The 26,096-nt window shown below is 53.1% G+C and overlaps 1 protein-coding gene across 2 annotated transcripts; it reads left to right on the top strand.

Moving 5' to 3' along the window:
- Positions 1–25,547, top strand: MELTF (melanotransferrin). 2 transcript variants are annotated; one of them, XM_074365469.1, is made up of 16 exons: positions 1–194; positions 2,012–2,166; positions 3,286–3,388; positions 5,682–5,864; positions 7,492–7,648; positions 8,738–8,805; positions 11,890–12,077; positions 12,798–12,978; positions 13,713–13,864; positions 16,295–16,391; positions 17,325–17,519; positions 18,444–18,600; positions 18,690–18,757; positions 20,608–20,795; positions 22,919–23,117; positions 23,597–25,547. In XM_074365469.1, the coding sequence occupies exons 1-16, from the start codon at positions 146–148 to the stop codon at positions 23,677–23,679; spliced, it is 2,223 nt and encodes a 740-aa protein (XP_074221570.1). In that variant the 5' UTR covers positions 1–145; the 3' UTR covers positions 23,680–25,547. The 2 variants fall into 2 exon arrangements, with proteins under 2 accessions (XP_074221570.1, XP_010957600.1); XM_010959298.3 differs by having other exon boundaries at positions 3–194; positions 3,289–3,388.
- Positions 25,548–26,096: the final 549 nt, after the last annotated feature.

Below are 26,096 nucleotides of genomic sequence, written 5' to 3'. Positions count from 1 at the left end.
GGCGCGCCCTGGCAGCACTTAAGTAGCTAAAAGCCAGTGCCAGGCAGGAAGGAGAGAGAAAGGCCCGGCTGCTGCTGACGCACTTGGACCCAGACCTAGACCCAACCCGAGCCCATCCCGGCCCCAGCTAGCTATAGACTGCGCCATGCGGGGCCCCAGCGCGGCTCTGTGGCTCTTCCTGGCTCTGCGCACTGGTGAGGCACCGCCGCCCAACCCTGGAAGCAGGAGCTCTCCCGCCTCCCGAGTGGGGTCCCAGGGGGCGGGAAAGTGTGTCCTGAGCCTGCGTCTCCCAGGAAAGGGGAAAGGCGCAGAAAGGCGCGAGGCGCGAAGAAGGACGGGGGAGGGAAATAGCACTGACCCTGGCAGACCTGTGTGTCTGGAGGGCTTCTTGGAGGAAGCGGCATTGAGCTGCACCTTGAGAAAACCTACCTTCTGACCCGCCAAGTAGAGGCGCGGGCAGAAGCGTGGAGGGGAGAGCCTTGGAGTGACGGGGGGAGGGGGGCGATGGGGGGGAGGGGCGTCGGGGGGCGGGGGGAGGTCCGGGAAGGGTAAACGCTCTTAATGGGAGTGGAAGCCCGAGGAAGGTTTGGGAGCCAGAGCGGCTCTACTTCTCCCGAGCCTCTGCGGGGAGGGACGCGGGAAAAGATCTGGAGAGACTGGAGGGGAGGAGGAGAGAGGAGCGGCCTGCCGGGCCGAATCACGGGAAGCCGTGCTTGGATAGAGGATGGGGCGCAGACTGAGTCTCCTCGCATCAGCACCCGCCGCTCGTACGGAAGTCAGGGCCCCGGACGCTGAGACTTGAGGCGGGACCTCGGGGAGCTGCTCTTAGGGATCGCGGGCAGAGGCTGCTAAAAGGATGGCTTCATGCCACCGCTCTGACCTCATCAATACAAAAAATGGATCCGCCACCCCGGTCTGAAGCCAGCAATTGCCAGGCCTAACAGGGTGCAGTCTTGGAGCACTGGAGAGGGCGAGGGCACTTCCACGTTCCAGGGTGCCCCCGGAGTTGGGGGAGGCAAAGCGGACGGGAGGGAGGCTGTTCTTGACCGTTGGGCTGGGGATGGGAAGCACAGGCTGCCTTGAGAGGGTTACCTGGCCCCTAGTGGGCGGAAACTGGGCCCAAAGCCACACGTTTCCCAAGAGCACAGGCCTCCCTGGCAGGGCTGGCTGGGCAGGATGAGTGATGGAAGAGCTCAGGTCTGCAAAGGCAGCAAACTCAGAAAATCCTTACCACTTCTGCTGGGCCTCCAGGCTGAGAACTCTCTGGGACTCTGACCTGGTCAGATCATGTGACCCCAATAGGGTCCCCACCACTGAGTACCTTGTGTCCTAACTCCTCCAGAGGTTTACTTACAATGCAAAAGGTGGTTTTCTCATCTGCACAGGCTCAGAGAGGTCAGTAAGTTGCCTGAAGTCACCAGCCAAAGGAGCAGGAAGTTGAACTCAACCGGCTGACTCCTCCACCTCCCCTTGTCAGGGGCCTGGCACTGTGTCCACAGAGGGTGGGTCTGCAGGGGGCGTAATCACAGATACTCCAAAGGGTGCCAGGCTCCTCAAGGGCAGACATAACCACTTCCCAGTCTCATGTCCCAGTTCATGGGGAGGGCCCAGGGGCACCACTGAGTGAGAGAACTCAGTCTAGCACTTTCTTGTTGGATGACACAAAAACCCAAGAGGGGCAAGAATTTGCCTAGTCACAGAGCCAGCAAGTGCTCCTTCCACCCACCAGGCTGTGCTCCAGGCCAGGGAGGGATGGGGGAAGCTTAGCTGCTACGCTGGGAGACCCTCCCTGAGGGCCAAGCTCTGAGCCACACCTTCTGCCCCTGGGAAGGGCAGGGAATACATGGTCCACACGCAGCTTTGCTGGTGAGGCAGTCCGTGACATCTCTTTGTGCCCCAGTACCTCCCAGTGAGAGGGCAGAGCTGTTGCAGAGAACTGGCTATACGTGCTGATGGGTCACACAGTGGACTGGGGCTGCAGGAGCTGGGCCTCACTGTCCCCTGTCCCCAGCGCTTGGCGGGATGGAGGTGCGGTGGTGCACCATCTCAGACCCAGAGCAGCAGAAATGCAGTGACATGAGCAAGGCCTTCCAGGAAGCCGGCATCCAGCCCTCCCTCCTGTGCGTCCAGGGAACCTCAGCTGACCACTGCATCCAGCTCATCTCGGTGAGTCCTCTCCCTTCCGCTCTGCCCAGACAAGAGGGCTCTGACTCAGGAGGGAGCGCACAACAGCCTCATTCACTGGGAGAGGCTCCGAGGTCCCCCTGCCAGGGCCTGGTGATAGGATCTCCTGAGTTTCCTTGGCAACAAGGGCCAGCTTGTTTCCTACCCAGGCGGGGGCCAGGCGCTGAGAGGCCCAGGGACGGCCCTGCTCAGGACGCCAGTGGGGAAAGGTGACTGAGAGGCAGTTTCCTTACACAGAGGGCCTCTACGTGGGGGACATGACCTGCCTCACCCAGGGGAGCACAGACAGCAGACCCCTCAGTGGCCCATGGCGGTTACTCACTCTGCCCTGGAGTTTTCCAGAACGGGGCATGTGTGGTTTCTGGGGCAGGAAGAGCTGGGCCAGCGGTCCTGGGTGGGTGAGTGGTGGGTGGGAGAGCTGTTCTGAGAGGCTGAGATCTGCTAAACTGGCACTGACGACATTAAGAGGCAGGACTCCAATATAAGACAAGGCATAGAGGGAAGTGTCAGGCGCAAGGGGACCTGGGTTTTCATTTCAGTGCAGCCCCTGATGTGCCCCCAAGAGCTAATCCAGAGTCTGTGTGGCCAAGGGCTTGGGCCAGGGTCCGCTATGAGGGTGGAAACCAACTATGTTGAAATACTGTTTTATCCATGGGCCCCATTTGTGTTTTAAAACAAAAAGGAAAACATTGACAAAGGCATTTGTAGGATTTAGTCTGCATCTTAAAGAGAAAAGCTAAGGAACAGGTTAGCAGTATAGGCAGGGGGCTGAGAAACAAGAAAGTCAGGGAGACTTTTCGTTTTGTGCTGATTTTTTAAAACTATGTATAGCTATTATGAGTCCTATAAAATTACTAATATTTTTTAAATAACATAATTCGAAAAACAAGGCAAGTCTTGGTCCTGGTCAGGGGAGACCTGTAGGCCTTGGCAGGGGAGGGGCCTGCGAGGCTGAGCCGGGATGGGGCTCCCGGGCCAGACGAAGAGGACCACGTGGACCTCCAGGGCTTTTCAAGGGGCCTTCAGAAGACTGGTTGGTGTCCCTGAGCTCCTGGCTGAGTGGGTCCTGGGGCCAGACTGTGCTGACCCACATGTTCTCAGCAGGCCCAGGAGGCTGATGCCATCACTCTGGATGGAGGAGCCATTTACGAGGCGGGGAAGGAGCACGGCCTGAAGCCCGTGGTGGGCGAAGTGTATGATCAAGGTCAGGGGGCCGAGTGGGAGTTGGGGTGGAAGGAGAGAGGAGGTCGCTCAGCAGTGTCCTTGCTGGGCCTGGCCCGACCCTGCAGCCCCCAAGCTGGTCAGTAGTCCTGTCCTCAGAGCATCCTGAAGCCCCAACCAAATAGATCCTCAGAGCCCCCTACGTCTCACTTGACACCCCCGCAGAGAGCCAGGGGTGCCGGAGACACAGAGGGCTGACTGCAGTCTGTTCTTCATCGTGGGGAGCCCAGCAGCCCCTAGCTGACATCCAGCAGCTCCCACCGAGCCTGTTGTAGTGCTGGGCACAATTGCTGGGGTGAACAAGGCATCAGTAATGCCCAGCTATCCGGGTACTTCCGTGGCCCTCTGTCAGAGGCAGCATGGAGTGGGGATGGGGCCGGGCAAGAAGTGGTGAGTAGGAGCTGCACAGCCCACAGACCGAGAAGGAAGCCCAGTTCTGCCCCTTCCTGTCATCTTCCATGACCTTGGACAACCTCCACTTCCTTGACCATAAAATCGGGATAGTGATCCCTGCCCCTTCACACAGATTAAAGGAGCCGGTCCGTGCGCACCTGACACATGGAATGTGCTTTGCCCCGGTCCTGCACCTCACACCAGGCATGCCTCTGGCCTAGTCTGCCCTTTGGCTCTCCCCCAGCACCTCTGCTTGTCCAATGCCTAGCACCTGTCACAGCCCAGCTCAGCTGTCACCTCCAAGCAGCTCCGCTGGGCCCTCCCACTGCTGCAAAAGGCCTCTGTTTCCTGCTTTCCAGAGAAATGACTCACTCCACAAGGTCCTGTCCCTTCTGTTTTCTTTGTCTTTACCACAGTGAGTCCCCTGAGGCAGACCTGGTCCTCATCTTTGCAGACTCTCAGTGCCAGGGACCCAGCACAGGGTCTCGCTTGGTCACTTGTTAAACTGATGGCAGTCAGATGACACAGAACACAGTCCAACCCTGCAAGCCAGCCAGCCTTTTCACTCAATGACCAGGAACAGCCCTGCCTTGTGGGCCCCAGAAATAGCTCTTCCTCTTTAATTGATTTAACACACTCATTGAGCACCTGCTGTGTGCCAGTCATGAGCATAGAGCAGAAAGCAGAGAACCTATTCCTGCCCTCAGAGAGCAGGAGTTACATAGTAAACAAACAAACACCCAAAACCGTAGTCATTAATGTGCTGGGAGCCGTGAAGGAAGTAAAGGCCATGAGGGAAGAGATACGGAGTGTGGGAGACCTGCTGAAACAGAGCAGACAGGAGGGCTTCTCTGGAGAGGCAACATTTAAATTGTGCTCTGAGAAGGGTCCCAGGTAAGAGGTTGGTGTGTTCGAGGAACTAGAAAGAAAAGGCACGATGGGGAGGCAGAGGGTGGAACCAGACGGGGCTGCTTAGATTGGCAGAGGCCAGGCTCAGGTGTGCAAGAAACACTGGCTTGGTTTTCTAGAACTCAGCTTTGTTCTGGTCATAGGCATCTCACAGCCACCAGGTAGTCGTGTGCATGTCTGTGTGTGTGATGAGTTGCCCTCTGGTCATCAGTCCCCATAGATGAGTCACCCAGGTCTTATCTGATGGCCCCTTCCAGGCAACATCTGGACCAGGGGAATCTTTTGCAAGGCTGTAGACCCCCACCTACCCACATGCACCCCATTCTGGGTCTGAGTGATTTGGGACCACACTGCTAGTATTTCTCGCTCTCTCTGTCTCTTTCTCTAGCTCTACTCCTCCACTCCTGCTCCAACACTGAGAAATCGCTTTTTCTAATATGGGGGAGGCCCCTGCCCTGCTCCCTACCGCCTCTCAACCACTCTTCTTCCATAACACAGTACTATTCCCTCAAATCCTCTAAGTTCTCCTTAGGGCCTATCCTTTTGGAAAACAAAAGACTTGCCAGCTACTTCTGCTTTGGTCTGACTACAGAGTTCCCTTGACAGGTGCAAATGTAGACCCAGCTGAGTGCGAGCTGGCTTGGGAAGGAAAAGGGAGAAATGAGTGAATGAATGAACACCTCAGCATAATACCTATCACGTAAGGCTGGAGGGGGCAGGGTCTTGTGGTAAGACGTGTGGATCACACCCATTTGCTCTCTCAGTAACTAGAACACCAGGCACACATGAACCCATGTACGCACATGCATCCATGCACAGGTGTGCACACGCACACATGCACACACACACACACACACACACACACCACGCGCGCGCGCACTCCTTTCTCCCACCGCCTTCCCCAGCAGGGTCCCAAGCCTCTCTTGTGGCTTCTCCCTTGCCCCCGTCACTCCACTCCTCTCCCTTCCTTCTAGAGGTCGGTACCTCCTATTATGCCGTCGCTGTGGTCAAGAGGGGCTCCCACGTGACCATCAACACCCTGAAAGGCGTGAAGTCCTGCCACACAGGCATCAACCGGACGGTGGGCTGGAATGTGCCCGTGGGCTACCTGGTAGACAGCGGCCGCCTCTCAGTGATGGGCTGTGACGTGCTCAAAGGTGAGGGCTTTGGCCACTCAGGGCTTCTCCTGCAGGGACTCTGCGTTTCCCTTCCTTCTTGAGCCACCCTCAGGGCTCCCCTTCATCTTGAGCCTCCTGTAAGGAACAGCACAGTCCCACCTACCCCCGGGGCCCTCCCGGAGGCCTCGGGGATGGCATCACTCCCTCCTGCCGAGCTGTTGCCACCATTTACATTTCTAGTTGGTTGGCTCCTCTAGGCACTCAGCCCTCCCTCACTCATCCCAGGGCCCCAAAGCACAGCCAAGCCCAGGGCCCACCCACAGCTGGGAGGCGCCTCTCACCTGGTATAGACACAGTATAGGTTGCTATTTTTAGAAATGTGTCCTTGGCTTTACGGGGTCAGAAACTGTTTTTTCAGGACCGAAGGGGCCTGGCCAGGGGCCCTCGTTCTGGCAGCCTGGGCAGAAGCATTGCTTCTCATGCTCTGGCCTTCTTTTTCCAGTCACCCACTGGCCACCCAGCTGTGTTAGTCTGAGGAGGTCCCTGACACATGCCAACCACATTCTCGAACTGCCCTCTTGGGATCATACCACACCTCGAATAGGGTTTGGGGTATCCCCATATCCCCTGTCCCTGAGTGTGCTGCCTTCTGGTCTGCTCCTCAAGCAGGCTTTGCTGTGGATACATGGGGGTTTAAACCCAGGCTCAGTATGACCTGCCCTCAGATAGATTACTCTACACATTAAACTTCAGTTTCCTCCTCTGTAACATGGGAAAATTAACACTGACTACAATGCTGTGGCACTGGGAAGACTGAGATAATTCACACGATGTCCTTGCACAATGCATGGCACCAGGTGTGTGCTCACTGCAGGAAGTGGTTGCTATTATGAGCTCAACTTCCATCCTTCTTGGTGGGCACCTCACTGTGGTGTGACCACATGCATGCTATCCCCACGTGCATACACGCGTCCACATGGATACTCTGCCCCATACAGCACCACCCACAAGAGCCTGGAAGCCATATCCTCTCAGATGGCAACCAGGTGTGTGAGATTTCTCAGTCACTTGGCACATTTATCAAATATCTACTTCCCTGTGAGGATACAAAAAGACCAAGAAAGGAGCCCTGGAAGAGCTGTTCAGCTGAGCACGATGCAGCTGGCTTACGAGTAGGGCCAGCATCTAGCTCCCGCTACGTGGCACTCAGGTGTCCTCGGGCATAGGATAAATATTTGCCAAGAGAGTGGTTTCCCTCTCCTCCCTGTGTTTTGAGAAGTGACGTCTGTCAAATTAGCTATACTCTTTAAGTAATCATTTCCCCACTTCCATTGATTACACATTACTGATTTTGAAATGAAACCCTCACTGAGAACAGTATCTGGTTCATAGTTGTCCTATGTGGCCATTTTGGGGTAAATGTGTCATTCCCCTGAGCCATTTTAAAATAACAACAGTCTTTCTCAAGGCCCACACTTTTGTGGCCCCAGTTTGGGAATCACTGATCAGATCCAGTTCCCCGTTTTTGCTCAGACTGAAGCGTGGAGAGTTTAGTTGAGTCCCTGGGGAGCCCAGCCCCCCTGACTCCAGTGGCCTGAGCCCTCCCCGGGGCACCTGGAGGGGACCCGACTTTGTGCACTTGACTTCCTTCTGCCTTTTTCTGCAGCTGTCAGCGACTATTTTGGGGGCAGCTGTGTCCCCGGGGCAGGAGAAACCAGTCACTCCCAGTCCCTCTGCCGCCTCTGCCGGGGCAACGCCGCTGGGGAAGGGGTGTGTGACAAGAGCCCCCTGGAGAGATACTACGACTACAGCGGGGCCTTCCGGTGAGAGGGGCGCGGTCAAGGCTGCAGAGCTGGGGAAAAACACCTCGGCACAGAGAGGGCCCCTGGGAGGGGTGGCGGTGTTGGCTGCAGCTCATCAAAGCACCCTTTATATAGTTCATGTGCCTGGTTAGTTTAAAAACCTCAAACTGGAATATGCCAGACAGGATCTGCTCATAAAATCAACATGTTTGGTATATTTAGAGAGGTGAGGGCTCAGAGAGAAGAAAATGGCAAAAACAGCCCGTTGCCGCTCCCATTCTCCATTCTGGTGTCTGTGAGAGCAGGGAGGGCGCTGGGGTGGGCCAGAGGCTTGACGGTCAGGGCTGGCCTCTCTCTGCCCTGTTCAGGCTGGCCCTTTAGATCAGCCCTGAATGGAGCCAACAGAGCCACTGTGGCTGGTGGTGCCCTTCCTTCTGTCCACAGAGGAGGAAACGTGCTTGGTGGGGCTGAGTCCCTCTAACTGCCCTGGCCGCAGTGTTTCCACCTGGAACCGGAGAGTGTGCTGTTGCCCCACGCTGCAGGGTGTGATCTGGGGAAATGCAGTTTGGGGCACAGACAGAACAGCAGTCCTCAGTCCTCTCGCCCACCCGGCCTCTACTGGTGTTGTCCCCCCAGTCCATTCCCACTTGTTTGCCGGCTGTGGGGACCCAGGCTGCCCCTTTGCCCTGAACTGCCTCCCTCACTGGGAGTCACAGACAGAGGATCCTTAAAAGTCCTGGTCCCTTCCACAAAGGGTTTTTGCTGTGGCATGAGAAGGTCTAGTCCAACTCCATGCTGCAGGATAGAGTCATCTTCAAAACACCCTAAGCATTAAGGGTGCTGATGAAGCAACCGCTGTATGAGCACCGGCCCCGAGCCCTGCTGTGCAGAATCTACACAGATTATACAGGATGTCTCCCTACCGGGAGCTGCTTTCCCACTCCCACTTTACAGGCGATAGAGGATGGGAAGGCTCCACAACTTGCAAAAGCCCCACAGCAACAAATTGGGGAGTTAGAACCCAGGATTCCATGACTGTGAACCCTGTGCCCCTTGTAACGCCCCGGGGTCCAGGCCAGACCTCCAGGCTCACTGGTTCCTCCTGCGCAGGTGCCTGGCGGAAGGGGCCGGGGACGTGGCCTTTGTGAAGCACAGCACGGTGCTGGAGAACACAGACGGTGAGTGGTGGGGCTGGCCCCAGGTCTCAGGCCGGGTAATGTTCTCTGAAGGAAAGAAAGAGGTGGTGGAGCTCAGCGGCTCTGCGGTGTGAGCGGCCCTGCCCCTGCTCTGATATGTATCTGGCACTGGGTTCCATTTTCCATGTGAAGACTGGGTTCTGCTTTTTAAAAAAAGTTTGCAAACCTCTGCACTAGCTCTCATCTGTCTTCCGCTCTGCATTTGCTCCTGTTCCTGAAGAAGCCACCCCTTATCCCTGGACGAGGACTTACTAAAGATGGGTTGGTGTTAGGGACTGATCCATTATATTGTTGTCATTTATAAATTTGTAGATTTTGAAATAATGAACTTCAGAAAAGTTGCAAGAATAATTCAAAGAACTCCCATTTATTCGTTACCCCAATTCCAGCTTTTAGCGTTTGCCACGTGGAATTGATCATTCTTTCTACGTGTGTGTCTTTCCTAACAATTTGAGAATATGTTTGCCCACGTCACACCCTTTAAAAGACTTTAGTGTGTGTCTCCTAATAACAAAGTGATGTGGACTTCACCACAATACAGTTTCCTAATTCATCAAATGTAACATCGACAATATCTAACCCACAGTCCATATTCCAGATTCACTAATTTCCCCAGTGCTGTCCTTTGTAGCAATTTTATCAGGCCAGACCTTATCTATCAACACACATTTTTGCCTGGGAGTAGCAAAAATGGTTAGAAAATAGAATAGAAAAAAGGACATGGAGGAAATATACCAAAATACTAATGGCTGGAGTTGTGGGTGAAGCTTTGGGGATTTACTCTCTTCTTTCATTCTGGCTGATTCTGTCAGGGTTTGTTTTCACCATGGCCCCCTGACCCCTGTCCTCTGCTCAGAGCTAAATTTAGTGCCAGATGGCAGTGGTGAACTCCTGATACATTCCTCTTCCTCATCCGAGTTGTTGTCTCTTTAGTTTCCTGTAACTTTGAACAGTCTCTCAATCTTCTTTGTGTTGACACTGACATTTTTGAAGAGTCAGGCCAGTTATTTTACAGACTAATTAGGATTTGCCAAAGAATCCTTTTTTTTTTTTTTTGAAGTATAATTTTTATACGGCAAAATGCACTCCTTTCGAACTGCTGTTCTATGAGTTTTGCCAAAAGCATGCAGTTGTATAACCACCACCACAATTGAGACAGTAACCATAACAGACCTTTCACCCCAAAAGTTTCTTCATGCCCCATTCTGGTCAGTCCTTTCTGACCCCCTCTCTGGTGACCACAGTCAGACTTCTGTCTCTCCAGTTTTGCCTGTTCTATAATGTCTGATCATTTTTTTTTAAATCATTATCTCTTTTTGTTGTTGTCAGTCTTTCCCTTTAAATCAGAAGGTCCACCATGTAACCTGGCATTCATGAAGGCAAACAACATGCACTAGATTTGAGAAAACAACTGATCTGAAAAAGGAGGACATAGGATTGTCTCCAGAGCAGGACAATCTTATAAAAATAGATGGCCAAGACTTGGGCCCCAAGATGAGTCAAGCAAATCAGAATTTGGAAGGTGGAGAAACAATTAGGGATGTATTGGGTTAAAATCAGCTCTTAAAATTTTGATGGATAATTGAAAAAAATCTAATGAAGTAATTTTTTAAAGAGTATCTTCCTACAAAAAGATTGGTAAGAGCTAAAGTATGGAATTGACATAAATGTGCAAAAGTAGTGATGTAATATGGCTTTAATTGTCCCTAGTGATGGAAAACAGGAGTGGCAGATTGAAACCTAATGATGCATTTGTCTCAGGGGAAGGCCAAATGATCCCCCAGAGTTCTATACAAAGGCTTTACAGCAGTTTAAAAATAGAGGAAAGTTGGGTAGTGGGGAGAGAATGACACTGAGTAATTGTTGAGAATGCTATAAATTATCATGCAGTCATTAAAAATGACCTTTATGGAGTTTTCCAAACTATTACTCTCTTGGTTTTTGGGTTTTGTTTTTAAATAGCTTCGGAACGAATAGAATGTTCATGATCCCACAAATGATCTTTTCCCCTCCTATTTTCTAGCAGAGGTTTATCCTCCTCATTTTAAAATTTAAAAGTCATTAAAATATTGTTATGTAGGACCATCTGTGGTATATTTTATTGCATGAGTTACAATCCTTAAAATTAGTCTCCTTAGTATTCCTATTTGGTGTCAGTATTCACTCTTTCAAATAAATCTTATTTTTTTTTATCATAAATGAGTTTTATAGAAAATTTCCAGTAATGTGGGAAAATATTTTTAAATCAGTGAAGAAAAAGCAAAATTGCCTATCATGTACGTCCTTAACAATATTAAAAATGGTTAGAAAATAGAATAGAAAAAAGGACATGGAGGAGGAGGGGGATATAGCTCAGTGGTAGAGCACATGCATGAGGTCCTGGGTTCAATCCCCAGAACCTCTATTAAAAAAAACTTTTTTTAATAATAAATTAAAAAAAGAAAAAAAAGGGCACGGAGGAAATATACCAAAACATTAATAGCTGGAGTTGTGGGTGAAGCTTTGGAGATTTACTCTCTTCTCTCTGTGCCACCGTTCTGGTCGATTCTGTCAGGGTTTGTTTTCAACATGGCTCCCTGTTCCTTGCCCTCTGCTCAGAGCTAAATTTAGTGCCAGATGGCAGGGGTGAACTCCTGATACATTCCTCTCTCTCATCCTAAGCGTCTCTTTCTTCCTTTTTTTATCTTTAACGAGCAGTTATGTTTATATGTTATATTATTGTTAGATATCTCAAATCCATTTTATTAGTAGAAATTGGTGAGAAATAGAAAACGTAAGTAAACAGACACAACCTACAGAGACACTGTAGGGTGCAACCACCAGTGTGGTTCTGGTTCTTGTCTGCTGGTGTGGTTCTGGGCTCTTACTTCCTGGTGTAGTTCTGATTCTCACCTCCTGATGTGGTTCTGATTCTCACCTCCCATAAGAGTTTCTTTTCACTGTGGGTCTGATGCCCATAACACCTCAGGCTCTCCCCAGGCTCCCTCTCAAGGGCCCTCCCTGACACCCTCCCCAAACCCCTCCCAGGACAAGCGTTGGCTCATCACAGGATTCCCATCTTCCCAGGGAAAACCCTTGCCTCCTGGGGCCAGGCACTGCTGTCAAAAGACTTCGAGCTGCTGTGCCGGGATGGCAGCCGGGCTGATGTCACTGAATGGAGGCGATGCCACCTGGCTCGTGTGCCTGCTCATGCCGTGGTGGTCCGGGCCGACACAGATGGGGGCCTCATCTTCCGGCTGCTCAACGAAGGCCAGGTGAGTTCAGGGCACCCCACACAGCTTCTTGGGGTGTTGCTGGACCTTCTTGTCATTCACCAGTATGGAAGCTCAGAGCCAGAGCCTCCTGGGGCTTAGCCAGCCAGACCAGGAGGGGCAGGACCCAGAGACCCTCCCCTGGGTATCCAGGCCACTGGGGTGTTCAACCTCAGGCCAAGAGTGTGAAGCAGAGACCCACTATGCCGGCTGGCAGTGAGGAGGACTGGCCAGAGCGGGGAGACCAGGGGACCCACGCACCCCTCAGAGAAAGCTCCTGGTACTTGTGGCTCTTAAAACCAAAACCAGAACATATGAGCAAATAAACAAAATGGCAAAACCAATAAATGCCAAAGTACACCATTAAATGTGGTAAATAATGTTTTCCTGAAGCCACTGCTTACAAGAGCAGCAAGTTTCTGACTGTGAGCCACATCAGCTTTACTTTTGCGCATCTGAACCACCAATGCTCAGCCCTGTTGCTTGTGCTCAGTACCATCACACACCTGGGCCATGAGCCATGTGTTCAGTCAGCTAAGTGTGACAAAGCAGAATGCACTGGTGAAGCACAGGGGACCCAGGAGGGAGGTGGAGCCTCACTTGGTCCTCAGAGTGGGTGACAGCCTGAGGGCGCAAGAAGAAGGAAGTGGTGGCTGAACTGGGAGGAAAGGATGCCTCTGGGCAGCATCTTACCAGCCCTCATCCCTACCCCTTGACACACAGCTTCTGTTCAGCCATGAGGGCAGCAGCTTCCAAATGTTCAGCTCTGAAGCCTATGGCCAGAAGAACCTGCTGTTCAAAGACGCCACCTCCGAGCTAGTGCCCATTGCCACGCAGACCTACGAGGCATGGCTGGGCCGCGAGTACCTGCATGCCATGAAGGGTCTCCTCTGTGACCCCAACCGTAAGTCCACCTGTCTCTTCTCCCACTGGCCCCAGCCTGACCGTAGCCATGGCCAGCCTTTCTGGAGAGGTGGCCAGAGAAGGACACTCACCGCAGGAGGTGTGTGTGCCTCTTGGCCTCCCTGAGAACCTGTCGATCCCGCCTCCCTGCCTCTAGGGGTTGGGGAGTAAGCATCTCTGGAGTTGCATAGCCTGCTGTACCCTGGAAGCCCCATCTGCTCCAGGGGGTGAAATCCAGGCCCTCCAGGTCTGTCTTGGGAAGGGTCTCCTCGCCCCTCCACACAGAAGTTGTCAAGCCCTGTAATCCTCCATCACTGTGCCTCACTCCTCCCAAAAGGCCTCGCTCCTCCCATCACACCTCCTTCTTCTCACCATGCCTCGCTCCTCCTCCCCACCGCTTGGCTAGGACCTTGCCTCCGGCATTCTCTGCCCTGGACCCTTACAGGAGTCTACAAATGGCTGCCTGCCTCCAGCCCTAACCTCCGTATTCCTCCGCCTACAGTCAGGAAAATGGTGTGCCACATCTAAGTTAGATACATGACCGCCATGATTTTCCTCACAGCCCCATGAAAGAGGTCGCTTGTCCCCTTCCTGTGTAAGGAAACAAGGTCAGACGGTGAAATAACCAGGGAATGGGCCAGAATTTCCTTGGGTCTGACTCTGAGCTCTTCCTGCTGAGGGACAGCCCCTGAAGCAGGCCAATGTGGAGGTGACCACGTGCTCACACCCACACAGGGCTGCCCCACTACCTGCGCTGGTGTGTGCTGTCCACGCCCGAGATCCAGAAGTGTGGAGACATGGCTGTGGCCTTCAGCCGGCAGAGGCTCAAGCCGGAGATCCAGTGTGTGTCAGCTGAGTCCCCCCAGCACTGCATAGAGGAGATCCAGGTGGGAGCCAACTCCAGAGGGGCATAGTGGGCCAGGTGGGCAGGTGGGGCAATGCCTGCGATAGTCCTTACTGACCCTCCCTCTGTCCCACCTGGTCTGGAGGATACAGAGGAGGAGAAGGTCTCCTGTGACAATTCCCATAGAGAAAGGGAAGGAGGAAGTTGCTGCAGGAAGGAGCTACCCTGCCTGTGGGCAGGGCAGAGGGGGTCTGTTTCCCCTGAGGGAGCTCAGGGACTCCTCCCCACTGAGCAGGTGGGCCCCAAGAAGAAGGAGTGTGAGACTGACACAGCTTGGCACTGATGACCCTGTGGCCTTGGGCAAGCCCCTTCCCCTTTCTCAGTCTCAGTTTCTCTGTACACAATAGAGAGTGGGCTCGGATCATCATTTATTAAACTGCAACCCAGTCAAAAATACATTTTACATCAATCACAGCCTAGTACACAAAAACTTTTCTTTCAGATATAAATATGTAAAAATATATATCACTTACGTAGAGATACAAAACAAAACAATACTTACCCTTACTAAGTACAATGTGTGCTGATAATTTCTGTTGTATTCTCTCCTAGTCTTTTTTTTTTTTTAATCTTGTCATGGACCATTAAATTGATTAAGCATCCATTAATATGCCTGCCACCTGTAATTAAAAGCACTGGCCCTGGGCTCTGAGGCCCATTCAGCTCTGTTCTGTTTTGCTTCTCCAACTAGAGACTGAGGCCAGGACTCGGAGCCAGCTCCAAGGCCCTGCAGTCAAGGATGACATCCTTCTGTGGTCACAGGTGTCCCTCCTGTTTTTTTAAGAGCAACTAGCTGGGGCCTGATGGTGAGGAGCTTTTTTCAGGGTAGTCCCCTAGTGTAGACCAAGCCAGAGCCCCTCAGACATGTCCACCCTGCCCCAGCTAGGCAACACCCTAACTTGAGGTGAGTGGACAGGAATAACAGGGGGCCAGGATCGTGATCTCATAAGCACACACTTCCTGTGTACCTCACACTGTGCTAAGCCTTCACGTGGGTTACCTTAGTTAATCCACCCAATAGCATTATGGGGTGGGAATGATTACTATCAGATGTGGAAACTGGGGCCAGGAGAGGATGAAGAATAACTTGCCCAAGGTCACCCAGCTCAAGGGGCAGGGAGCCTGTCTCAACCTCATGGTGCTGCGGGCGGAGGAGTTCAGCTGGAATCAAGGAGACTTAGGGGTGGGAACTCTTCATTTCCTGATGCTGGGCAGGCTGTCCTGTGAAGGAGTGGTTGGTTCCAGGAGCCTCAGAGCAGGGAGAGATGCAGGGAGTGAAGTTTCAGCTCTCTCCAGGCAAGATCCTTCTCTCCATCTGAGCTCACATCACAGAGGGCCAAGGGGCTGGCCAAGGGCCTGTGGGGAGACAAGTGGATTTCAAGGTTTCCTGAGAACCCCAGCAAAAGGCTCAGAGATCCTCAGTTCTAACTCCTAAGGCTCTTGGAGATGGTGTCCAGTGTAGCTCTAACGTGTTTCGTGCCTGGCCACGGTGACCCAGGCAACAGAGGATCATCTGGCCCAGCCCCTGGGTTGTGGGTCCAAAGTGTGAGTTCTTCCCTGACATCACAGTGGGTAGGAGGGAAGGCCTCCAGAGACATAACCTCCAGGCTCAAAACATCAGGGCCACTGCCTAGTATTCTATCATCAGAACTTCATGCCTCTGGCCCTGAATGGTGTGGGGCACTTTCCTGGGGTACAAGTGTCTCCTCTCTCCCCGGGCCCTACCTCCTTCCCTTGGGGTTTGTCATACTACTACGGCTAGATTATCAGTTAACCCTTTTACAGGGTCCATGGGGCTACCTGTCCAGAGGCTTCAGAATGGACAAGTAGGGGTGGGGTACAGGTGACCTGGAAGGCTCTAGAGGGTCTGAAGGAAGAGGATTCTGGGCATCTCCTGCTGCCTCCTGAGGCAAGACTTCGTCCATCAGCCCTGGAACCTCCTCCCACAGACCCGGAGACTGCCACCTTCTCAGACCCGGCTCTTCATCCATCCACACACACATTTGAGAAATGTGTATTGTATCCATGATGTGTGCCAGCCCTTGGCCAGGTGTAGGGGTGCAGTACAGTGCCCCAGACCTCTGAGGCTGGCAGTCCATGGGGAGACCCACACCGAGAACTAGAGCAGGCCCCATTCTGGGTTCTGCTCAGAACAGGGCCTGGCAACAGGAGACCTTCAGAAAACATTTGTTGAAAGATTGAAAGACACCCATGAATGGGAGTGCTGATGGTGGTTTGTTTCAAGTCTGTGTTCCTCCAAGCACCTCTCTTGCCCACACATCTTCACAAGGAGAGAAAGGAGCAGATGGGGTAGGATGGGGTTCCCACTGGAAGGGAGCCTGAGGCCAAAGTCCCCTGAGAGACCCTGCCTGGGGCCCTCTCTAGCCCAACTGCTCTTTCTGTCCCCCTGCAGGCTGGCCAAATTGACGCTGTGACCCTGAGGGGCGAGGACATCTACACAGCGGGGAAGACGTACGGCCTGATTCCGGCAGCCGGGGAGCACTATGCCCGTAAGTGCAGGTGCCCGCCGCCTGTATCGCTGGGAGGTGGTTGATATTTTTATATTTATAAAAACTTCTCCCTCAGAGTCTCTCTCCCTTGGTGTCTGTCACAGGCAAACCCCTCCACGCACAATGTGCATACCCAGTCACCGGAAAGTTTGGTAAACTTTCTGCAAAGGGTCAGAGAGTAAACACTTCAGGCTTTTCAGGCCACATACAGACTCTGCTGCATGTTGTTCTTTCTTCTTTTTTTCTTAGCAACACTTTGAAAATATAAAAATTATTTTTAGCTTGCAACCCAGGCTGTACAAAAACAGGCTAAAGTTGTTAGCTGAGCCCTGGATTAGGGAGCCTCCTCTGCCTCCTCCATCCCACCCGTGTGGCTCATGGAAGGTGTCCCTGGTACCCTCCTTCCTGTCAGCTCATGTACACCTTCCCAGCAGCTTGGGCCAGTGGCTTGGTGCTCTGTCCTCTTGAGTGGTGACCTCAGGTTCCCTCCACTTGGATGTGAAAACTCTCTCCACTTAGGGAAAGTGCTTCTGCAGCCTCAGCTGTGCCTCCACTGTTTTCCCAGGAGGTGAGAAAAATACCACCTGATTGTAAGGGACGAAATCCCTCTGTGTGAGGACTGTTGGAGGGTGGTGTTGAGACACAGAATGCTGAAAAGTGGAGCCCCACAGGCTGCTTATCCGCAATGTGGGGACATGTAGGGGTCCTGCTGCTGGATGTGCCTGCTAAACACCTACCCGGCCCTCGGACCCGGGCGCTCCTGAGCCCCGGCAACCAGGGCCGACACTGTCGGGACCAGGACCACAGCACTGACCAGCAACAGGAGAGAAGATTTGAGGGAAGAAGGGCTCTGTCAGGATCTGGCCCTGGCTCTTGCCCTACCAAGGCCAGGCGAGCACAGATGAGGGGCTTCACTGGTGTCCCCTCCCCCAGCGGAAGACAGGAGCAACTCGTACTTCGTGGTGGCCGTGGTGAAGCGGAACAGCTCCTACGCCTTCACGCTGGACGAGCTGCGGGGCAAGCGCTCCTGCCACCCGGCCTTCGGCAACCCCACTGGCTGGGACATCCCCGTGGGCGCCCTCGTGCAGAAAGGCTTCATCCGGCCCAGGCACTGTGATGTCCTCACAGGTACACCCTCCACAGACACACAGATGTGCAAACTTCTTTGGGGTTGGCTGGGGTCAGGGCCAGCTCTGAGGGTCGGGGTCCTCTCCCAGCAGGACCCGACAGAAGGCAGCCCCAGAGAGGTTTCCTCTTCCTCCTTCACATGTCCCTTACGCTTGGGAAGGTTAGGGAATATTCTTGGCCACAATCGTGACAGTCATGGGTGTCTAGTTCTGTGGAGGCTGCCAGTGTCCCTGCCCACTCACTGAGAGTGGAATAGTTCCAGTGGGCACAGGGAGAAAGGCAAGTGCATTGGCTCTGGGCCTGGCAGTATCACTGTCCAGACATGGGCTGTCCCCCTGGATATCTAGGGGACCTTGCTGGAAAGAGGCCAGCCCTCTGTGTAAGTGCTGAAGAAGACACGTTTACCAAGCACCCACCATATGCCATAGCAGGGCCATCTCTGGGTGTTAAATCATGCACATTCATGGTGAAAGGAAGGCTGCACACACACCGCTGTCCTGGCTGGCACCTCAGGAAGAAAAAAACACATTTTTTCTAACCACCTACACGAGCACATGTAAGGTGTTAGGGTTGGCTGCTCTCACTTCCAGACAGCTGGGCAGTTACCCTGACTGGAACAGAAGAGATTATGAAGTAGTGAGTTCCCTGTCCCTGAGGGAGTTCAAGGCAAGGCTGGGAGAACACTTACCAGAGGTTGTCAGTGGGGTTCCTATATCTAGACAACCTCTGCATTCCCCCCATCCCTGTGATCCTCACAGGAGGAGACGTGCCGCTCTGAGCTGGGTGGGCAGTGGAGCAGATGGGTGGCCTTGAGCCATTGAGCCAGGCAGTGGGCATATCCGTAGGGGAGCAGCCCACCCATCTCCTCCCTGGCTGCCCTTTCTGCTGCCAGCCCCTTAACACAGCCCTTCCCCTCCACCCCAGCGGTGAGTGAGTTCTTCAGCGCCAGCTGTGTGCCTGTGAACAACCCCAAGAACTACCCATCCTCGCTGTGTGCTCTCTGTGTGGGGGATGAGCAGGGCCGCAACAAGTGTGTGGGCAACAGCCAGGAGAGGTACTACGGCTACAGTGGTGCTTTCAGGTACTCGATGGGCCAGGCAGGTGGGCCTGGGGCCGGGTGCAGGGGTGGGACCCTTCTGCCAACACCTGCCTTGGCTTCTTGTGTGGCAGGTGCCTGGTTGAGAATGCAGGGGACGTCGCTTTTGTCAAGCACACGACCGTCTTCGACAACACAAATGGTATGTGACAGGGCTGGGGCCAGAGCAGGGCCAGATTCTGGCGGGGCTGTTCCCCAACTCCAACACAATCCAGGCACTGGATGTGGCTGGGATTGCGGGCCAAGCAGCAGCTGAGAGATGCTGAGCCTAGAAGGCTCTGCCCCTTGGGCATCCTGGGGGCCCCAAGGGCCAAATGTTAAGAACAGATCCCAGGCCACATATTCAGGTGCACAGGTCACATACGGTCTTTACTGGTCTGGAATCCAAATCCCCATTCCACAAAATAGTAGAAACTCAGTCAATTTAAAGAGACCCCTCCAAGGGTATTTATGTGGCACCAAGGTGTGTGGGTGGCAGGGGACTCTTTCCACAGGGTCATCAGTTCACATCAGCATCTGATCTTTTACCCGAGCAGGTCAATGCCATGAACAGGGAAATCACTCTGCAGCCCCAAGCCCGCATAAGGCACAGCACACCCCCATTCACATCATACAGGCGATTTTTAATCTGGAGTCACTTTCCTGGGCTCCACCTGGGAAGAAGAGCTGAGGAACTCTGCTCCAGGACCTCTACACCCCCTCTTGAGGTCCTATGGAGTGCAGCCCCTTACCATGCATCCCTCCCCTCCCAGTCCTGTTCTCCTTCCTCAGGGAATCTGTCGGTTTTAAAGACTGGAAGCTGTTTCCCTTCTTATTGTTTGCATTTTCTATATACCCTGGCTACACCCCAGGCTTTGAAACCCCAAACGCTGGCGGCTCAGTCTTCTCCACTCTGTCTTAACCCATCCCTTCCCAGAAACTCAGGGCAGAAAGGAATAAGGCCGGAAGAGGAGGAGGAGATTGGTGGTGAGGGAAAGCAAGACATGCAGGGAGAAAACATCACATCAATCAGTATTTCAAAACTCAGATCCCATCCTACCTACGAAGGTCACCGAGGCTGTAGAACAGTTACCCCAACAGAGTTCCAGGCCCTGTTGCCACAACCTTTATCCCCTGCCAACCTTCCACCAAGAACATTGGGGATCTTCCCCCAGGAGTAAGGAGCTGTGTGCTCCTGCAGGAGCTATGAGCCCTGCCTGATCCCAGCCTTGTGCCCTCTGTGGTCCTGGAATGAGGGTCAGGGGAAGAGGCAGGGCTGGAGACACCTTTGAGAGGTTCACTTGCAGGCAACCACCTAGGGCCACTCAAATTTTTTTTATGTCTGCTAGTAGGCCCACCTGGAGTTCCTTCTGGAAATAGGAAGAGCAGATACTAAGTGAATGAATGAAGGCACAAAAATAACGTGATTACCAAGAACAGTGTGTTTCCCAGGGAGCCTTTGAACTACCCACCTGCTTCAGAATCACTGGGTTGCTAGTTTAAAATGCAGACTCCTGGGACCCCCCTAGATCTACATGACAAGAATCTTTGCAAGGAGGGGCCTTTGAAACTTCCTCTTACAGATCAACATGTGATATTATACTCCCTCTGCTTTGAGAAGTTCAGCCATTAGGGGAGAAGGTCAACCACCACCTTCAGGAACCCATCCCACCCTCAGGCCTGAGACCTATTAACACACAAATGGAGTTCTTTGCCTGGGAGTGATTAAGAGCTTCAGTTTCTCCACCTGTAAAATGGGAGCCATCATACCTGCCTGCAGTGCTTGTAAACTGTTACATAGTGGATACTTATTTCCTATGAATAACATTGTTAGCCCAGCTGGGTTCTCTCACCCTGGCAATAGAGCGGAGCAATTGAAGAATGGAAAGGGGTTGGGGAGCTGGCCAGATATCACCACCTCTGCCCAGTTGAGGATTTGGGGGTCCTGGAGGAGAGCACCGTCTCTCTATTCCTTCCTCCCTCCCTGCCTCTCCCTCTGCTCCATCCCCTCAGGCCACAATGCTGAGCCCTGGGCTGCTGAGCTCAGGTTGGAGGACTATGAGCTCCTGTGTCCCAATGGGGCCCGGGCCGAGGTGTCCCAGTTCGCAGCCTGCAACCTGGCACAGATACCGTCCCATGCCGTCATGGTCCGGCCAGACACCAACATCTTCACTGTGTATGGACTGCTGGACAAGGCCCAGGTGAGCCAGGGCAGGGGCTACCTCACTATGGGGAGGGCGACAGAGGTGGGCCAAGCCCACGGGATGCCTCAGTTTACCTGGAGCAGACCTCAGGAGAAGCTGAGGAAGCCTGAGGGGAAATTCTGTGATTTTCACTTAGCCAGGGCCATGCCTCCAACCACTATCCCCTTGGTTGGTCTCCTACATCATTAATTTTCCTTTCCCAGTTGGACTATTCTCATCAACATACAAACATGTTATTTCTACCATCTTGTAAAAACAAATGAACCCTCCTGCTTGGCCATAACCCCACTCCCCTTTACAGCAAAACTCCTTCAAAGAGCTGTCTCTACTCTGGGGTCATCAGTTCCTCTCCTCTGGTCTCTCTCTTAAGGATGGATACTATAGATGGGCCTCACCAGGACCATGAAACTGTCCTGGTCAAGGTCACAGTGACCCATGTTGCTAAATCCAGTGGCTGTTTCGCAGCCTGCCTCTCCCTGACCTCTCAGCAGCATTGGCTGCAGCTCCCTCTTCCTGAAGTTCACCTCCCTCCTGGAAGCAGTTTCCCCCTTGGCTCCCAGAGCCGCACACTGTCCTGGCTCTCCTCCTGCCTCTCTGGGCACTCCTCCCAGTCTCCTTTGCTGGTTCTTCCTCCTTTCCTGGGCCAGTAACCACTGGAGTGCCCTGGGGTGCAATCCTAAATCCTCTCCTCTGTCAGCACCTACACCCCTGCTGATCTCATCCAGCCCCAGGTCATTAACTGCTGTCTACACACTGATGCCTCCTAAATGTACATCTTCAGCCCTGCTTCAGACCCACCCTTCAGACTCACACTTGCATCTTTAACAACTGCCTGCTTGAAATTTTGACCGATATTTCTAAGGCCTCTCCAACTGAACAAATCTATCTTGGACTCCTCTTTCTCCTCCATCTCCCCCACTTCAGGGAACAGCAGCTTTAGCCTTTCCATTTCCTCAGGAATCAGCTCGGGCTCGTCTTCCTCTCATGCTCTATTTCCAGTCCATCAGCAAATCCTATTGGTCACACTTTTAAACACATCTACAGTTTGAACTCAGGCTGTCTGACAACATAGCCCCTGGTTCCCAACCTCCCCCTCTACCCACCCTCAACCTGATGTAGGCTGAAGTTGACCTTTCCCTCCACCCATAAAGCACTGCAGATTTGCAGAGCCAGTTGGCTCTCCAGGCCAGTTTCTAAAAGTTGAAATTATGTTTACTCTCATGTTCCCACGTGGAGTCCCTCTGTCCCAGGAGTTCTTGACTCTGGGTCCCTGGGTTCCCCAGGGATCCCCAAACCCTCCAAAGTGATATGGGAGAAGAACCCTGTGTGGTTGTGTACTTTTCTGGAGGGAAGACTCAGAGTTTTCATTAGCTCCTCAAGAGGATTCATGAGTCGCCCCAGAGAGATTAATAGCCACCTTACTCTTTCTTTCCCCCTTGGTCAGTATTGAAAAGCTGACACAGTCATTTGTCCCTGTGCTCTGGATGTCCTTTATGTATTTATAATTTCTCACGCCCCTTCTGGTCTTTTTACTGGCTCTCTCAGGGTGGAGCCAGAGCACACCTATCCTGAGGACCCTCCACAGGGAAGAGAATAGCTCTTGCAAGAATGTCTTGCGCACTAGCTGAGTGGGTTAATAAAGGATATTCAACTCGTCTAGGACTTTCTTAGTACTAGTGACAGAACAAAAGGCTCTCTTATGAAATCATTTTGGTTTGGAGTAAAGGACACCTGTAAGACAGAGTGAGGAAGCCTGGTAGAAAAGGCTGCCTAATGCTGGGCAGGCCTAGCAAAGCCCTCAGTAATCTCATCCACATCATCTCTTATTTACAGGTCTTTCTTCATGTAAGTCTCAGGCTTCAGTTCTGTATCCAAGAGCTAGTTTGGTGTGATATTTCTGAGTGGCTGTCATACAGTGGTGGCTATGGTCATCTCTTACTCCAAATCCCCTTTGGTGACAGAGGTCAATGAGTTGTCAACCTTATGATTTCCAAGCAGAGTCTTGGCACCTGACTTTCCTTGCGCCTTGGTTCACGGTGTGTAAAGCAGTTAATGGCAAGTGGCACCTGGGTGACCATTTGTGAGCCCAGATGCAAAGCAGTTCTGCTGTGTGCTTCCAGGACCTGTTTGGAGATGACCACAATAAGAATGGGTTCAAAATGTTCGACTCCTCCAACTATCATGGCCAGGACCTGCTTTTCAAGGATGCTACCATCCGGGCAGTGCCTGTGGGAGAGAAAACCACGTACCATGACTGGCTGGGCCAGGACTATGTGGCGGCTCTGGAAGGGATGCTGTCTCAGCAGTGCTCTGGCACAGGTAGGGCAGGTGCAAGAGCCCTGGACAGGCGGGTCCACACCCTACAGAGGAAGAGTGGGCACATTCCCCAGGCATCATTCGGAACCCTTCACCCAAAACCTTTAGTAAACTGAAGGGCACTCTGGGTCTTTGCAAATGATCAAGGTAAATTGTCCTGGGAGGGTCTGAACAATTATAGCAGAAACACTGGCTGTGGAACCCAGACAGACCTGGATAATGAATATAAGTGCTAAAAATAATCGTTCAAAGAGGATTCAGGCAACTGCATAAATATACATGTACTGTCATTTTGAAAGGAATGAATATGTAAAGAAATCAGGAGAAAGAAAAATTGTAATGGGATAGCAAGAGGGAGCCTGGAGAGAGGTTAGTACACAGAAATATGCTCCACCTAGTCCTGCACACAAGTGCCAGCCAGCCACAAACTCGACTCTCCAAGCTTCAAGCGAGGCCTTAACTGCATTTGTTCAATCCCACAGGGGTCACTGCCTCCAGGGTGTTCCCACTCCTGCTGCTTCTCCCACTGGCCCTCGCTGTCGGCCTCCTCCAGCCCTCCCTCTGAAGCAAGCCTCGCCCTCCCTGGGGATGGAAACCTGTTCAGAAATCTCTCTAAATAAGGCTGTTCTTCTCAGTAAATCTGGTTAACACTGCTCAGAGGGAAACGTGTGATGGGAGACGAAGCGTGAGAAACCATAGACCTCCTTAGGGCTGCGATTCTGACACTGAAGTTTCAGTGATTCCTTCCAAGTGGAATAAAGATGACTGTGACTGTTAAAGAAAAATCCCCCAACTGGACTGAGCAGGTCTCTCCTGCTGGAACCCAGCCTCTGCCTCCCAGGCACCACCTGTCCCTCTGCTACCTGAGGTGGTGCGCTGGCCAGCCTCCCAGTCACACCCCACCCACAGGCTGGCATAGCCGCTTCCCTGCAGATCTGCAGGCTCCCACCACATGGATCCTCACCAGGCTTGGGTTTGGAAAAGACCGTTACCAAGGAAACAGTCTGAACCCGAGCTTCCCACACGGCCCTCTCAGCTGGAGCTTGTCCTGCGGAGCCACCCAGGGGGCCTGGTGAGATGACAGGCCAGCCGGCCCTTCCTTGCTGGTTCCCACCTCCCCCTCTGGAGAATGGACAACGCACCCAGCACCTCCCCTCAGCCCCCGCTCCGTCTGTCCTCTGGACTCCCTGTGTCGGCCTTTCTCCAGAGGACACTGAGCTGCCCACTGAGGCGTCGCCATATGAGACTGGAGCCAGGCCCCCAAGTATGCGAAGCTTCTGGGCCCATGAAGCCCTTTGTCCTTGTCTTCTGCAGCTTGGCGTGGTGCAGACCACTGGACCCCTGATTGTGCCGGGCTGGGAAGGACAGGGAGGCCAGGGCTGGACCCTAGGAATGAAGCCCTCAAGGGCTCCTCAGACAAAGGAAATGCATCTCAGAATTTTTACAAGGCAGGGGGCTTGATGCAGGATTGAGGGTCTAAAATCTTGTCTGTGGTAAGAAGAGCAGGCCTCAGAACTGGACTTGCTCTGTGTGCCCTGCCCTGTGGTGAATTCAGCTGCACCGGGCTCTTTTCTGGAGTTAAGCCCAGTCAGCAGGAATGCCCACTCCTGCGTTTCCTCCTCTTAGGCTTCATCTCAGATCATCCCCTTCTACCCCGGTGTGATGTCCACCACTCTGGAGCTACTCTTGTACCTCTAGCTGCAGGAGTTGCCTCCGGACTGAAGAGTTTGGCCTCCAGGGCTGCCCAGTGGTGTCCAGCCCATGAAGCAGGAGGTGGCGAAGGTCTCTAAGTCAGCACAAGGCCCTCTGAAGAGCTAGAAATGGGGATTTGCCTTTCTCTTTGTCAGAGATGCCACAGGCTGGGTGGGGTGCTGAAGGGAGCCCCATCTCCCCAAGTGTGAGCACGGGGTCTCCTCACCCAGCCCTGTACTGCCTGGGCCTGAGGACCACTCACTCCAGAGGAAGAGTCCCTCCTTCCCCTCCCCTGCAAGTCAGCAGAAAGTGCCTGGAGAGGGTCTCCATCATTACCACAGTTGTCTGAGAAGCCAGAAAAAGTTTCCAGAACTGCCAGCTCTTACTCTGAGATTTGGTCTCTGAAAAAAGTGAAAAGAAAGAGAAGAAACAGGAGCAAGCCACCCTCGTCAGCAGACTGGGAGCCGCGTGGGCCTGGAGCTATTTGCATCTCAGTCTGCGGGGGCCTTGGGGACGCTGATGACAGGCTGGTTCCCAGTGCTTCGCCCCCACCTGTGGGCGTTGGATCCCTTCCATCCTCGGTGGGGAAGGAGGCCACTGGCAGTGTCCTGGCCATAGTCAGACACCATCCTGAGGAGTCCTGGCCTCAGCCCCCACTGTGAGGGGCCAGAAGGAGCCAGCCTCAGCTACCAAGTTTGTACCCTCTTCACTGGAGGAGCCAACAAGTCTTCTCTGACCTGATGATTGTTTGATTTTTTTAAGGGAGATTTGTGCAGTAAGAAGTATACTTCTGTGTGGCCACCGTGGGCCAGTGTGCTGCCCAGGGTGTGACACTGTACTGTGAACCTACCAAGGGTGTGACCTGTGTGAGTGCTGTGTGATGTTTAATTGTCAGGTGACAGCAGAAGGCCACCCCTGTGTTAGTGTTAATGAAGGATGTTGGTTTGTTTTTCAAATAAAGCCAAACAACCCTGCACCAGGATAGAAACCTGATAGAAACCTGCTGCTGCTAATTGATTTTTTCTTCTTAGGTGGTCAGAGGCCTACATGCCTCAGGCCACCCTTCTGCCACCCAGAATGGTAGATGCCACTCAGAGCCAGAGTCAGGAAACAGTCTGTGCCTCCAGCCAGTGAGGCCCCCAACTCCCTTTTCCAATCTGGCCGGTTCTCTGGCCCGTGCAGGGCCTCAGCCATCCCAGCACATTCTAGCCACCTTGATCCCCTCGGCCTCTTAGGTGTCTTCTCCTCTGGGGATGGGATACAGAGGAGGATGCAGACTTCCTCACCATC

This window comes from Camelus bactrianus, chromosome 1 (genome assembly GCF_048773025.1).
Source record: "Camelus bactrianus isolate YW-2024 breed Bactrian camel chromosome 1, ASM4877302v1, whole genome shotgun sequence".
Classification (NCBI taxonomy): domain Eukaryota; kingdom Metazoa; phylum Chordata; class Mammalia; order Artiodactyla; family Camelidae; genus Camelus; species Camelus bactrianus.
This window is presented reverse-complemented; position numbering and strand designations above follow the sequence as displayed.

Excerpts from the sequence above, each read along its gene's own strand:
- MELTF (XM_074365469.1), top strand. The coding sequence starts at position 146 with ATGCGGGGCCCCAGCGCGGCTCTGTGGCTCTTCCTGGCTCTGCGCACT. Across the intron at positions 3,389-5,681 it reads GGGCGAAGTGTATGATCAAG|AGGTCGGTACCTCCTATTAT; the intron begins GTCAGGGGGCCG and ends CCTTCCTTCTAG. Across the intron at positions 16,392-17,324 it reads AGCCGGGGAGCACTATGCCC|CGGAAGACAGGAGCAACTCG; the intron begins GTAAGTGCAGGT and ends CCCCTCCCCCAG.